Source organism: Miscanthus floridulus, chromosome 13, assembly GCF_019320115.1.
Source record: "Miscanthus floridulus cultivar M001 chromosome 13, ASM1932011v1, whole genome shotgun sequence".
NCBI lineage: Eukaryota > Viridiplantae > Streptophyta > Magnoliopsida > Poales > Poaceae > Miscanthus > Miscanthus floridulus.
Genome location: NC_089592.1, coordinates 75,762,178 through 75,776,217, shown reverse-complemented (window position 1 = coordinate 75,776,217; position 14,040 = coordinate 75,762,178). Strand labels below are relative to the sequence as shown.

General features: G+C 48.6%; 1 protein-coding gene across 1 annotated transcript; it reads right to left on the bottom strand.

Annotated features, from left to right (window-relative positions):
- Positions 1–265: 265 nt before the first annotated feature.
- LOC136499194 (kinesin-like protein KIN-7H) lies at positions 266–6,069 on the bottom strand. The gene is made up of 14 exons (XM_066494892.1): positions 5,805–6,069; positions 4,936–5,154; positions 4,658–4,747; positions 4,456–4,556; positions 4,249–4,362; positions 4,074–4,155; positions 3,924–3,991; positions 3,782–3,847; positions 3,582–3,706; positions 3,036–3,369; positions 2,823–2,939; positions 1,603–2,745; positions 991–1,304; positions 266–891 (listed from the first exon to the last, which is right to left on the bottom strand). The coding sequence occupies exons 2-14, from the start codon at positions 5,123–5,125 to the stop codon at positions 573–575; spliced, it is 3,063 nt and encodes a 1,020-aa protein (XP_066350989.1). The 5' UTR covers positions 5,126–5,154; positions 5,805–6,069; the 3' UTR covers positions 266–572.
- Positions 6,070–14,040: the final 7,971 nt, after the last annotated feature.

Sequence of the window (14,040 nt, the reverse complement as noted above, 5' to 3'; positions counted from 1 at the left end):
AAGAGATCATTAAATTCCTGAAAAAGGTGAAAGAGGACAAACTACCGTTCGTCCACAAAATTCATAAACGCCAACTGAACCTAGGAGACATACGGCAAGAAGTGCCTGCACCTGTGGCCAGATCAAACACCAGGAAGCTTGTTCAATCTCAAGAATGAGCAAGCCGCTTGTTTGGAGATCTGACTCACAATAGGTGCAGCAAAGCTGCGCCCAGTTTTTTTTTTTCTTCCCTAGTGAGTCATTAGAATCGATTCAGTGTTCATAATTCTGGGATGCATTAAACGAAGCCTTCCCAATATCCACATTAGCAAACATGTTACAAACACTAATCAAATACAGAGTCAGAACAGGTGATGTTTTTTATCCACTTCTGTGAAACTACACATGAAAAAAAAAATATCTACCACACGCACGCACACACAAGGACAAACATAAAAACAGGTGAGGACATCAGTGAAATCAATCAACCATGGGGAGCAATTCCTCTCCAATCAAGTCAAACTCCTGCACTACGTTACCACCACCATGTGTCAAGTCATGTCATTGTCGCTGTACCCATCTCTGTCATGACACTACTTCATGGTGTAAGAACCTACCAGGCCGAACGATCTCCGATCAGCTTGTGGGACTAGTGTGAAATTCATCCCAAACATCTCCTTGAGGGCCTGCCCAGGCTCTAGAAGGTCGATCAGCCTCGCGACAAGGGACACGCTCTCCCTGACATGCTCCATGTCAGTCTGTGTCCATATGAGGCGGGAGAGCTGTAACCTTCGTTGTTTGGTACTCAGATCGATTCCCCATTTGCTGTAAATGCTCTCTTTCTCCCCGTTGGAGAGCTTCTTCAGCATCTGCTTGTAGAGCATGTCCCTTTCTCGGCGAAGATTCTTCAAGCTGTAAGTTCAAGTATCCGCCACATATTATAGGGTTTAAATGCTATGCAAAAAAGCTAAGGGTTGATTTGATAATTGTAATATACAAGAAAGTATGTACCTTGATGCGATAGCAGGATTAAGTTCCCCTTCTGCTGCAGGTTGTGCACTGAATGAACTCTTAATGAAAGACAGTCTCCTGTACTCCACTTCCATGTATATGTTATCTGCTGGATCTCCCTTGAAGAGGAGGAAAAAGTAAGTTCTGTGCACGATGGACACGTTGCATTCGTGCCACAACTCGATAATTTGTTGCTGTTTTTTCTCAAAATCAACTGTCGGATGAGAAGGAGATTCAAAGGGGCTCAGTGCTGAATCTACACCAACGTGTCTGACAGTTTTTGTGGATGTCTTCTCATCTCTATTGGCCTGCTGCTTGAATTAAATAAATGAAGTTATGAAAAATCAGCTTTGTAAGACAAACCAATCAATATGTTAGGCAAAAAAATAATAATAATAAATAAATAAATAAATAAATCTACAAATCACAATCTTTGAGCTGGTCAGTCAATTCTAGTTCTCATGTTTCCATTGTAGGCATGCATAGCAAGAAACGTAGCAGAGTAAACAGCAGGATGCCAATGCCTAGTTTGTAGTACATTTTAACCAAAACTGTTAGTGATCCTGGAGGTATCATGAATGGAAGGAAAATCTATGAAGAATCCACTCTTACCATGATTACTTGTGCCTGTAACTCTTCAAGTAGATCTTCATGGTGATCTTCTGTATTCTCTTTCACCTCTGTGACACAACTAATGTCATTGACAGGAGTTTCGCTGGTGCTCATTTCCTTAGCTACTTCATCACTGGTGCTCATGTCATTGAAAACTTCATCAGATGCTACTTCACAGGAAACCGTGGAGCAGTCAGGTAAACAGTCCTCATTTTGGTAATAATTTTTTTCAGGAATCCACGGGGAGGTTTTGAAGTCCTCATTTTGGCAATCACCATTGTCGTCATACAGGCTTCTCCTGACCTTATCAAGCCTTCTGGGAGCATACCTAAAGATTTCATCAGGTGGTGTCGTGCTAGTATTCTCAAAATCATCAAACCAACTATTGGGAATCACCATGAAGGTAGCCCTGCAGCTTTTACTTCTAGCCAGTGCACGATCCTTAGAGCTCATTATGCACCTCTTGAGGCTCAAACATTCATGAGGGGTTTTGCCAATGTCAAAAGAATGGTTAGCATAGCATGTATATAGTTTAACAACATTTTCTGTAATTCTATCAGATTCACATTGATACATTTTGGCCGAATCTTCCTCTATCTTTCTTATATTTTCAGCTTGTTGCTCATCTTTGCTGGAATATGATCTGACATGATCTTCTATTTTCTTCGTTATGCTTTTGAGCCCTTGGTGTTCATCAGGTTGCGGGACTGCATCTTTGGAGATCACCTCTACATCAGGTGTTTGGCTCTTGGTGTCTTCTGGGAGTAATTGATTGAATTCGTGGCTTCTGCTTCTTACATGCTCATGTATCTCTATGCACTGGACTTCCCTGCAGTGCTCTTCAGAAACTTCAGAGGTAGTTCTTGAAGGTGATTCCTTAATATGGTATGGTTCTATGCCATCAGAGCCGTGGTTGCTGGGAGGGTGCCAAGGTGAAATCACCTTTTGATCCCATGTTTGCCGAGGAAGCTCCCTTGTTTCACCGAGGAATGCTGAGTCATTATGAATGCTACTGTAGACATATGATCCATTAAACGATGCATAATCTTGATCTTGATGAGCAACCCCATAAGCATCTGCAACTGAAAGCGCCTCTTCCGATACATTTCGTGCAAGGGACTCTGATGACTGACTATGCTCATCCTATCAGGAGTAGGTCAATTTGTTAGATGTTGCAATACAGTGATTCTAAAGGGAAGTAAGTATAAGAGAACAAATACCCATCGCTTTGCAGTGTGCTCATTGTCATGGTCATCACCATCACCTTTTAGCAAACAGTTAAGTTGAGACTGAACTGTATCCCTTTCCTCCATCAATTCCTTAAGCTGCTTTTCAAGCTGAAAAAGGATAGACGAGTGCACAGTGCATAAAGACAGGTGGCGCAACTAACAGTGTTCTGAGGACTACAGAATCTTAGAAACGAGGGAATGTACCTTCTTAATCTGCGCATCCTTCTCTCTCAAAGCCTCAGTGTGAGTAGTGCAAACAGTTGAGACAGAGAATTTCAGTTCATTTTCTAATCTTGCAAGTTCTCTCTGAAGATGCTTCACAAGTGCTTTGTCAGACATCACTACATTAACCTGTGCATTTGTAACAACCTCCTTTGCACAGGTCGCAAACAGAAGGGTGTTCCTGGATTGCTCCATATGAGTGTGAGCAGGGCTCATTGTGCAGATAATGGCTGTTCTAGCATTGCCACCAAGAGAGGACTGTAATATACGGGTCAGTTTTGAATCTCTGTAAGGGATATGGCCATTTCTTCCTTTGCTGCAGCACGACAAATGAAAAGGGTCAAGTAATAAGCAAGATTTTATCTTCTTCTTTTTTTGCGAATGATAAGCAACATTTTATCTAAAATGCAAGTGGAAAGGATATATGCAAAATGCAAACTGCCAAAAAGAACTAGAGCAGAAATTCTTTTTTTAAAAAGAGTGTATGCAACTCACTGTAGTTACAAGTTCTTACTAGAGGAAACAAACCTGAGTAGACGGACGACCTTTCCCAGTGTAAGCAGACTTCTGTTAATATGGCTGCCTTCTTTTAGCCTCATACCAGCCGAAGCTGTCTGTGATGCACGCTCACTTCCGGCTAGATCAACAAAGTTCTGTCCACACGAAGAATATATGGCAGAGAACTTTCCACACGAAAGAATTATAAATGTAGAATGATATTTTCATACCACACAAGAGACAAGGGTGCTTGAATTTCCTCTTCCTAAAAACTGCCTAGCAGAACTTTCAATTGTCTGAAATTAAGAGATAGATCAAAAAACTTTTATTAAAAGAATAATGTGGAGCATACAATATTAAAGGGACACTAACCAATCTGAGTATTTGATGGGATCTGGAACTTGTTTCATTCAAAGCAGTTTCTCCAATCTGCCTTTGAGCTGGAGCATGAAAACAATTGAATCAGATAATGTGGGGAAAACACAGGCACCTCTTTCGTTTGCAGCAAGTTCAGTTCCGCACCTTCACATACAGCAAGAAGATCCCTAAGATGACCATAATCCCTCAAAGTTTCCTCAGTGAGTCTTTCTACGGTAGTCCCTTTCTATTTGACATAACAGCATGAATAGTATTGTAGATAGGAGGATGAAAATCTAGAACAAATTATGGTGAGTTCAAGTAAAGAAGAATAGAGTACCTCTGGATCATCAAGTAGTCTAAGAGGTGTTGGGTCATGGCTTAGAAGGTCCCTCACAGCTTCATTGTATATCTCTATGGCCGAAAATTTCAAAATGAACTCTCTTTCAGGATGCTGCAGCATGAAGAAGGGGTTCAAATGCAAATAAAGACTAGTCAAGACACAATGGTGTTCCAGAAAAGATAGAAGTGAAAAACATGCAGATACCTTATCTATGTAGTCATAGATGTCAAACATACTATACTCTGTTATTCCCGTCATTGTGTAAGTCTTTCCGCTGCTTGTTTGCCCATAGGCAAATATGCTTGCTGCCAAGAAGAAGAAATGCATGCCAAAACATGTGTTAGCTCACATCAGTTCATCACCGAAAATGGAAGTGGCAGAACATAGCTGTTTCTCTTGTGCATACAGTTAATTCCGCTGACAACTGAAAGAGCAACTTCTTTTGCTCCTTCCTCATAGACTTGCCGTGTAGAGCAACTGGGGCTAAACACCCTATCTGATGGGGACAAGAAACAAGCACAATGTGAGCAAACAACTGCCAGTAAAATGTCTCGAGAACACCAACTCCTCCTTTTTGTTCCAAAAAAAACACCAACAATTTAGTTAACACCACTGCAACTGGTAAGTTAAGGTATCCTGAATTTGCAACAAAAAAATGAACCGAGCTCTGCTGCTGCTACTCACCGTAGGTGTAGGCGGTGGGGAACATGGCGCGCTCGGGGACGGTGCTGCGGAACATGATGGTGGTGGGGCTGATGCACTCCCAGTCGGAGCTGTCCCCGGCTTCCCTACCGTTGAGCGGCCTGAGGCGGACGGACACCATTATCCTCTCCTCCTTGGCTTCCGCCGCCATCTCCTCGCCCGCAGCCCCCATGGCTGGCGCTCCTCTCCTCCCCCTGCACCCTTCCCGAGCCAAGAGCAGTGGCGTCAAAGCCTCCCCCTTTCGTTTATACCAGTCTCACCGGCAACCCTCCCCTCCTCCGGGACCAAGCAGCAATGGCATTGCCCACCCCGAAAGCGACGCTCCCCCGCGGCCGGGGGAAAACGGCAAGTTTCGGACGCGTGCGGTAGGTGCCCCCGCGGCCGAAAGCAACGTGCCAGCGGGCGCTGGACGGGAGTGGACGGCGATCCGGCGAGAGACCACACGGGCCGCGCAACAGCAAGGACAAATTGCGCGATAGGCTCCTTCCTGCTCGCACGCACATGCACCGGCATTACCACTACTTTTTGACCACCGGGCCGGACGGCTAGCTAATTTCCGCGAGAGCATTATATCGGGTCGACGCCGCCGCCGCCGCGGACCGCGCTGGAGCCCTGCGGTGCTGCCGCGACGGACCATGGTCCCCGCCACTCCTCTGGCCGCTTCCTAAAAAATTAATCGTTTTATCTATGCGCCTCACATGGGGGAGGCCGGACCGCCGGAGGGAGGAAGACCAGATGAACCCAGCCAAAGCCATGATTTTTCTTTTCAATGCTCACCAACCACTACTACTAGCATCCGCGCGAGGCTTATCAGCAGAGAAGGAAACGAAGAAGCAGCATTCATTAATTACCTGCGCCGGCGAGAGGTAGGCGCGCTCGTGGGAGCTAGCTAGGCGGCCAATGCGGGAGACGCACGCGGCGATAGACGGGGGAGGAATGCGGCCAGCTAGTGAACGGCGAGCTTGTCGTCTCCTCGGTGGCTCGTCTCTCCCTCTCTTCTCTGTGAGTGCTAAGGGAGAAGAGGAGGGGAGGGGAAGGGGGGGAATTGGTAATGGCGTGGCGGCCCTCCTCTGCTGCCTCCGAGCAATCGCGGTTTGGTGCTTGAAAATTAAAGAAAAATGAGAGGCGTTCTGCTGCGGGTACGAGTGCCTTTCTACCCGTAGCAGATAGGACGCGCCATCGGCCAATCGAGGTCAAGGGCGCGACCGTGGGCCCGACGAAAGTTCAGGTAGGACCACAGTGTCTGTCTGCTGGTCAGTGGTGTACGTCCCTCACCGTTGAACGGACGGACGGCGGTCTTGTCTCGCCAGATCAGCTCACTGGTCGTTTTTCAGGTCTCTCACGCTCGCTCGCTGGCTGAGACTACCGTGACTAATTTATTATAAAAAAAAAATATTATTTATTAGTTAAAAAATACGATTTATAAATAGAACGAATAGAACGATCTGTTTTTCGCTCCAATGGCAACACTTTGAATTGGAGTCGGTTGAAGTTGTAAAATCTTGTACACTGTAGCCGCGTTTGATCTTTGATGCAGCACCGGAGGCCTGTTCGGTCTCATCAGTGGCCAGGAACGTCTAAAATCAAATGCCTAGTAACGTTCATAGTACCCAGCAGTGTTTCCTAGATAGTAAAAGTTGTAAAATCTTGTACACTGTAGCCGCGTTTGATCTTTGCTGCAGCACCGGAGGCCTGTTCGGTCTCATCAGTGGCCAGGAACGTCTAAAATCAAATGCCTAGTAACGTTCATAGTACCCAGCAGTGTTTCCTAGATAGTAAACTAACAGGTACTACTTCCTGCTTGTTTCAACTTGTTTTAGTTTATTTTCTCTTACATAATACTATTCAACCATTCGAAATAATCTAAAATTCACTATTCTACCTACCAGCCGAACGTCCTGCGTACTCCTCCCGAGACGTGCTAGTCAATTTGACCCTGCAATTGACAAGGAGAGAAAGTTTATCAGTAATTTAAGGTGGAACATGTCGATCTGTGCCCAGACAGTTCCAAGTGTGCCACTTCGGGAGCAGCCAGATGCAAAAGGCGACTAAATTACCGATCCGCACAGAAATTGGTTGTTACAGACCGTAAAGTTTATGAGTAGCAATTAATTTCATATTGACAGGTATAATACACGTATATGTAAATAAGATCATCAGCTAGACAGATATTGCTAGTGTAAACCGTTAAGCCGATGAATCTAATCAGAAAAAGATATAGCACACGAATGAATCAACTATCTGATACAAACAGATCTACAAACGCTCTGAATCTAATCCGTTACCACCAACAGTGAGGTTCGACCGGATCGATGGCAGCTATGATGATAGTAACAAACTAAAACCGAAGAATTCACAAATATATCCGTACTTCGATAGGCTTTCCGAAAGACATGCTATACGTGATGGCTCGGATGAATCGGCTAAAATAATCGATTCAGGTGAAAAGGACTATAGCGTGTGAACAATCGACTATTTCACGCGAACAAACCCGTTGACTCCTTAGACTCAACCCGCTATCCCTAACAGTGGAGTTCGAACGGATCGATGCAGCCGTGAAAAAGACGACGAATCAAGCCGTCAAAGCACATAGATCTATTCACGCTTAACAGAATCATGGACGCACACCGTAGACGTTAACGCACAAATGATTGGCTATTTAGCCGATGCAAACATAGCAAACAGCTAAGGTGATGCCTAACTAGCAACAGATCTACTAACTAGCATCCCTCAATCTACAGTGCTATCAGTGGGGATCGACTGTATCGTTACAACCATAATGGTGAACTATAAACCAGATTCAACTAGCCAGGAAACCTCTTTAAGATTATTCATGTCTCAACCGCATACTATGCACGATCGAGATCGAAGTAAAAATAGCCGATGGAGCATAACCCGTCGTTTAGAGTAAAGAAATATCGTGTTGTAATAAAGTGAACAACGAACTGAAAGGATATAAGGCCGATCTAATTCGATCTCGACCGGGTGGATTGATATTGCTGTAAGCTGATAACAATGAGAGACATCAACAAGATCGGTAACTTAATGAATCTACCCGAAGGACGCCACCCTTAGATAGAGCTGATAACTTGACCTTAATCTAGATCGAGCAGTGGAGGTCGACCGGATCGATGCAACCATATTTGAACTAGACAAGAGTCGATAACTAGCTTATACCAGAGTCGCAGTGGAGGTCGACCGGATCGATGCAACCGTACGAACAGAAGTATAAGCCATGACTGTACTTATAGACAAGCCAAAGATCGGCTAGACCGATGCAGCCCTGCTCGCTGAAGAACTCGCCGAGATCTACTCTACTCCTACTCCTAAGGGGTGGCAGGAGCTGAAAAAGTAAGTAACTTATATTTGATTGATTGTGTGTTCTTTATAATAGCCGGGGTCCAATATTTATACCCGGAACCTACGTATGAATCCTACTTAAGCATGACTCATTATAATTTTTGGCCTAAGAGAAAATATTCCTAATTTAAGATAACTTAGACCATAATCTTTCTCTTTTTGTAGAGTCCAACATATTTTTCCTGGTGCCGATTGTAGCTATTACAGTTATCTGCTGGCGCTATCCTAAGAGAGCTGATTCTAGTGATGCATTCAAATCAACTGATACCGACCTTTATGCAATCGATTTCTTGATGACATGATCTTGGGAGCTTTCGAGTTCCTACAATCCTTCTTTCAAATTCTGGTGTAAACAATATCATAATGCTTTTATATATTATAGAGTAATAACGAAATATCATAGTTATTATATCAACCAAACATGTGCATAGACATTCCTCATGACAATTTGACAAAAATGGGGAAGCATATAAAACGTAAATACACAACTTATATCATCGAACTAATGACAAAAGTTTTAAAAACATGACCTATGGCTAAATTCTCACCCACGGTTGGCAGATGTGCATTATGGTAGGCTTCACACACCCCCTCCCCTGCCCCCCGCCCCAACCTCCGTATACGTTATTTTGCATCAAGGATTAAAATCAAATCCAATGGATAATGTTCTTTTTAAAATGAAATGTATAATCAATATTACTTGGCTTTTCACTCTCAAGTAACACACTTGGCTAATGGTTGGAAAGGGTTCATGACGGCCTCATACACTGGTAAGATGCTAAGTGTTCATCGACACCTTTGGACACATAGGCGTGACACAAGAGCCAAGTGGCGTCTTGAGCATGTGCCTCCATATCATGGCATTGAGCACTTGGTTATTGCTTGGGTGCGGAGACATCTCATTGAGACACTGTGGGCGTGTTTGTTTCCCTGGACCAGCTGCGCCTGGTCGGCTGAGCAGAGGCAGACCCACCAAGAGCAGGCTCAAGAGGTGCAGCTTAGCTGGTGTTTGTTTCTATTTCTCTACACAACCAGGGCAGCAAGAGATTGTGTTCGTTTACCTGCACAACCAGATAAGCTCACCTTTGAATAGAATTGGGTAGAGTTACCACCCAACTTCACCTTCTCTTTTCTTCTAGACATTTTCACAAACAAGCTGAGTGCAGCCTCTCCATTGCCGCATCCTCGCAAGAAGAAGCGGCGGCGGGTGCTGCATGCTCGCGCGGCGGTGCAGGCGTGGGCGCTGCGTGTGCGCGCATCGAGCAGGTCGTGCGGAGGCGCAGAGGCCAGCATGACGGGGGCGCTTCGAGCAGGGTACGCGACGGCGGAGGGGCGAGCGCGTGGGGTGGTAGCCGCTGGCCATCAAGTCAGGGCTCACTCACCGACATTGTCCGAGGCTACTGATTCTCCGCCTCGCTCGAGGCCTCGCACGTAAGGCCTCGGACGAGTTACCGATTCTTCATCTCGCTCGAGGCCACACACGTAAGGCCTCGGACGGGGAACCAATTCTCCGTCTCGCTCGAGGCCTCGCACGTAAGGCCTCGGACGAGGTGCCGATTCTCCGCCTCGCTCGAGGCCAGCTCGGCAACAACCCCGTCGCCTCCGCCTCGACCGACTTCCCTGACAGAACATCACGTCCAACTAATGCGACCAACCACTCCAGCGACGTCAGCCGGACGACGGCTCGACACAGCAGAACGACTGACGAAATGGGAGTCGCATCAACACCATGTCGTCCCGGACAGGACGGGGCAGAGGTTACCAACCACTGTGCTCGGTACTGTGCCCACAACTGATGCCCGCACTGCACTGTGCTACCTAACCCCTGCTCCAAGAACAACGCAGCGTGGGGAGTCAAGTCCAGGTCACTATAGCCTCGGAATCAGTGTACAGGACCAACTACTCCCTCCGAGCCTCGGCAATCCACTTTAGGGTCTCAGTAGCCTCGGGATTCGTGCCCGCCGAGCCCCCCACGATGGCTCGACCTCGGCACCAACTGAGCCTCGGCTCTTTACACTGTCAACACACAGCGACCGGCACGACATCCGCCATGCCCTGTGTCAAGCTATCACTGGAGCTCCCATGTCGCACAGGATCGGGTGTGGCCGGCGCGTTGCTCTAGTGCATCAAGGACAAAGACCGCTCCGTCGACCATGCCGCCACAGTGACAAGCTACAGGGCTCGGAAACTCCACCTTCGCTCATAGGATGCCGCGTAGTGAACACATGTATCACCCCTGTCCTCCCTTCAACTATAAAAGGGAGAGACCGGGGCCATTTCTAGACACGCACAGATAGGCAGGGAAAAACACAAACAAACATTCACGAGACACATAGAGGTAGACAGACGAGCACGTGAGCTCACGGGTTCATGAACTCACACATAGACGCTCGGACGAACACACGCTCAACACTCTGTGATCCGCACGCTTCCCCGCTGCCTGAGATCAACATCTCAAGCAACCCACACCGCTCCACGCAGAGACCTGGGACCAGCTCCCTCTCTCACCCTGCTTATAAACCCCTACTACAAGCACCTCGGTGCAAGGAATACAAGATCGATCTCCTAGACTGGACGTAGGGCATCCATCGCCTGAACCAGTATAAACCTTATGTCTCTTTACATCACCATCCGGGACTAGGGGCATGCAGTATATTTTCACTAGTTGATTGAGGGCCCGCTGGTCCAAAACACCGACAGTTGGCGCACCAGGTAGGGGTACTACTGCGTGTCAGCTTCGTCATCCCAACAAGTTCCGGATGGTAGACCCTGTACAACCACTGCATCTCGGCACGGTGATCTGGTTCGGGAGCCTAGAGTTCATGTCTCTAGGATGTGAGTACGATATGGTACTCCTCACACCCAGAGCCCCACCGACCGATAACGACATCACGCCCCAGCAGCCTAGGCACAGGCAGCGCCTAGGCCACCGCTCTCGTCGCGCTCGCCAGGCACGGCGCCGGTGGGACCACCCCAACACCGCGTAGGCTCAGGGCGACACACCGTGCTCTACCGGCATCCCATGCCTGGCTGCTGGTACAGAGTTCCTGGTTGGGGACCTGTCTAGCTTAAGCCTAGGCAAGGGAAAGACACCGGTGGCGCACAGCGACGCCCCGTCATCAAGCTCGGCCCTGCCACCTCCTGAGGAGTCGACTTCGGCAGAGCAAAGCCCGGCGATGGCACCATCCCCGTACCCCTTCGGGTTTGGCAATACCGTCGCCGCCTATGCTTCCGCCTACGCTTTCGCTCACGTGGAGCCCTCAGGACGCCACCAACGTTTTGCCCTTGACCTCGACGCCACTACCTCGACCCACACCCACGTTGACTCCTCAGAGGAGGACGAGGTGTGGGCCGGAGCGGAGCGGACTTCTTTGGGCTTCACGACCCTAAAGCCATGCGCCGCTTCCTGGCCGCGAGCGACTACTGCTTCGACTACTCCGACTCTGATGACGAAGGCACTTACGACCCTACTCATGAGTGCTTCCATGTCGAACTCGGGATGCCAAGCACGGGCGATGAGGATGAAGGGGTAGGTTCTTGCTTCCCGCCCCCCGAAGGGGCAGGCGGCGCCACACCTCCATGCGTTGAGCCCTGGGCAGCGCGGAATGAGGACCTTGCCCCCGAGGAACTTCGATGTCTAGACCTAGAGCAGCTCCGTGAGCTTCAGGCCAAGGTCAAACAAGACTGACTCCTTCTGCAGCAGCTCCGAGACACTCTTGAGCAAGAGCAGTGGGGTCACAGTGATGGTAGAGCGGCCCGGCAGAGGGCCCGCGACGTCCACCGCCGCATCAACAACGACGAAGGGGACGATCAACCCCCTATCTTCCATCGTGCTAGCCAGAACATCACGGCAGCAGTGATGCTGCTCCGAACGATGCCCGAGCCCTCTACCTTGGAGGGGCGATAGGCCCGCGGCGAGCTCCGAGACCTCCTCGAGATCGCTGTGGTGCAGCAGGCCAAAAGTTCCACCTCTCGACGGTGTGGAGGCGCCTCAGAACTTCCCACGGCACTACCTCGGTAGGATAGGGAGGCCTCGGTTCATCCCGAGCCCGCTCGGGCACCGACGGCCAACAGGGACCGCTCAGTGCATGACCGCCTCGGCGATCGATGCGAGGCACAAAGCGACCACGATGTGGTCAGCAGGCGATGACACCACGACAACGAGGGGCCCGCCCGAGGCTACCATCTGCATCGAGGTGGTCGCTACGACAGTGGGGAGGACCGTAGTCCTTCTCCTGAGCCGCCTGGCCCTCGAGTCTTTAGCAGAGCTATCCGCGCTGCTCATTTCCCGGCCCAGTTTCAGCAATCGGCCAACCTAAAAGGGTCGAGATGGCGACTAGAGGGGGGGTGAATAGTCTTTTCTAAAATTTAATCGCGTCGGCTAACCGATACAAATGCAGAATTAAAACTATCGGTCTAGCCAAGACTATACCCCACTATATATGTTCACTAGCACCTTGCAAAGATAACAATTATGCAACAAAGGTGCCGGGCTAGTTAGAGCTCTCCTAAATAATTCTAGGAGCAAGGTTACACAAACCTATGCCACTAGTATTTTAAGTAACAAGAGAGCTCCTACACATGCTAGTAAGCAAAAGCACAAAGCTAACAAAGCTCACTAGCAATGCTCAATAACAAGGCAACCAATGCCTAATTAGGGAGCGCAAATACTTAGCTACACAAACTAAGCAATGTGACTAACAAGGTTACTAAAACCAAATTAGCCACGCAAGGGAGCTACTTCTATGCTACATAAGCAAGAAGGTAATTAGCAAGCTACACAAGCTATCTAATTACAAGAGCAACTACACAAGCTTAATATGTATAAAAGTAATTGCAAGCTTGTGTAATGGGGATGCAAACCAATGGGAAGAACAAGGTTGACACGATGATTTTTCTCCCGAGGTTCACGTGTTTGCCAACACGCTAGTCCCCGTTGTGTCGACCGCTCACTTGGTGGTTCGGCGGCTAATTAGCATCACCCGCTAAGCCCGCACATCGGGCGCCGCAAGAGCCTACCCCTTGAGTGAGGGTAGCTCAATGACACGCTTTACTAGAGTTGCTCTTCACGGCTCCTGCGGGGCGAGCACAATGCCCCTCACAAGCACTTCTCCGGAGCGCCGCACAAGCTTCTTGCGTGCTTTGATGGAGACCACCACCAAGCCATCTAGGAGGTGCCAACCTCCAAGAGTAACAAGCACCACCAGCTTGCAACTCGATCACCTAGTGCCACTCGATGCAACCTCATAATGCAATCGCACTAGAATCGCTCACTCACACATCGAATGATCACTATCAAGTATATGTGTGATGGAGGGCTCCCAAGCACTCACAAGCATGGACACTAAGTCCCCTTAGGTGCTCCACACTAGCCATGGCCGAAGGCCACTTCTATTTATAGCCCCAAGGGCTAAACTAGCCGTTACCCCTTCACTGGGCAAAAATCGGGCCAACCGGACGCTCCGGTCGTGTTGACCGGACGCTGGACCTCAGCGTCTGGTCGCCCACAGACGACCACGTGTCCCGATTCCAACGGTCACTTGTCCTGACTGGACACGGCAGCTTCAACTGACCGAACACAGAAACCTCAGCGTCCGGTCGTTTCCAGTAAGCTCCCTGAGGCGTATTTCTTCGACCGGACGCGTCCGGTCGCACGTGATCGGACGCAACCTAGCGTCCGGTCACACTCCAGCTTCTACATCACCGTACGTCAGCCTAACCGTACAC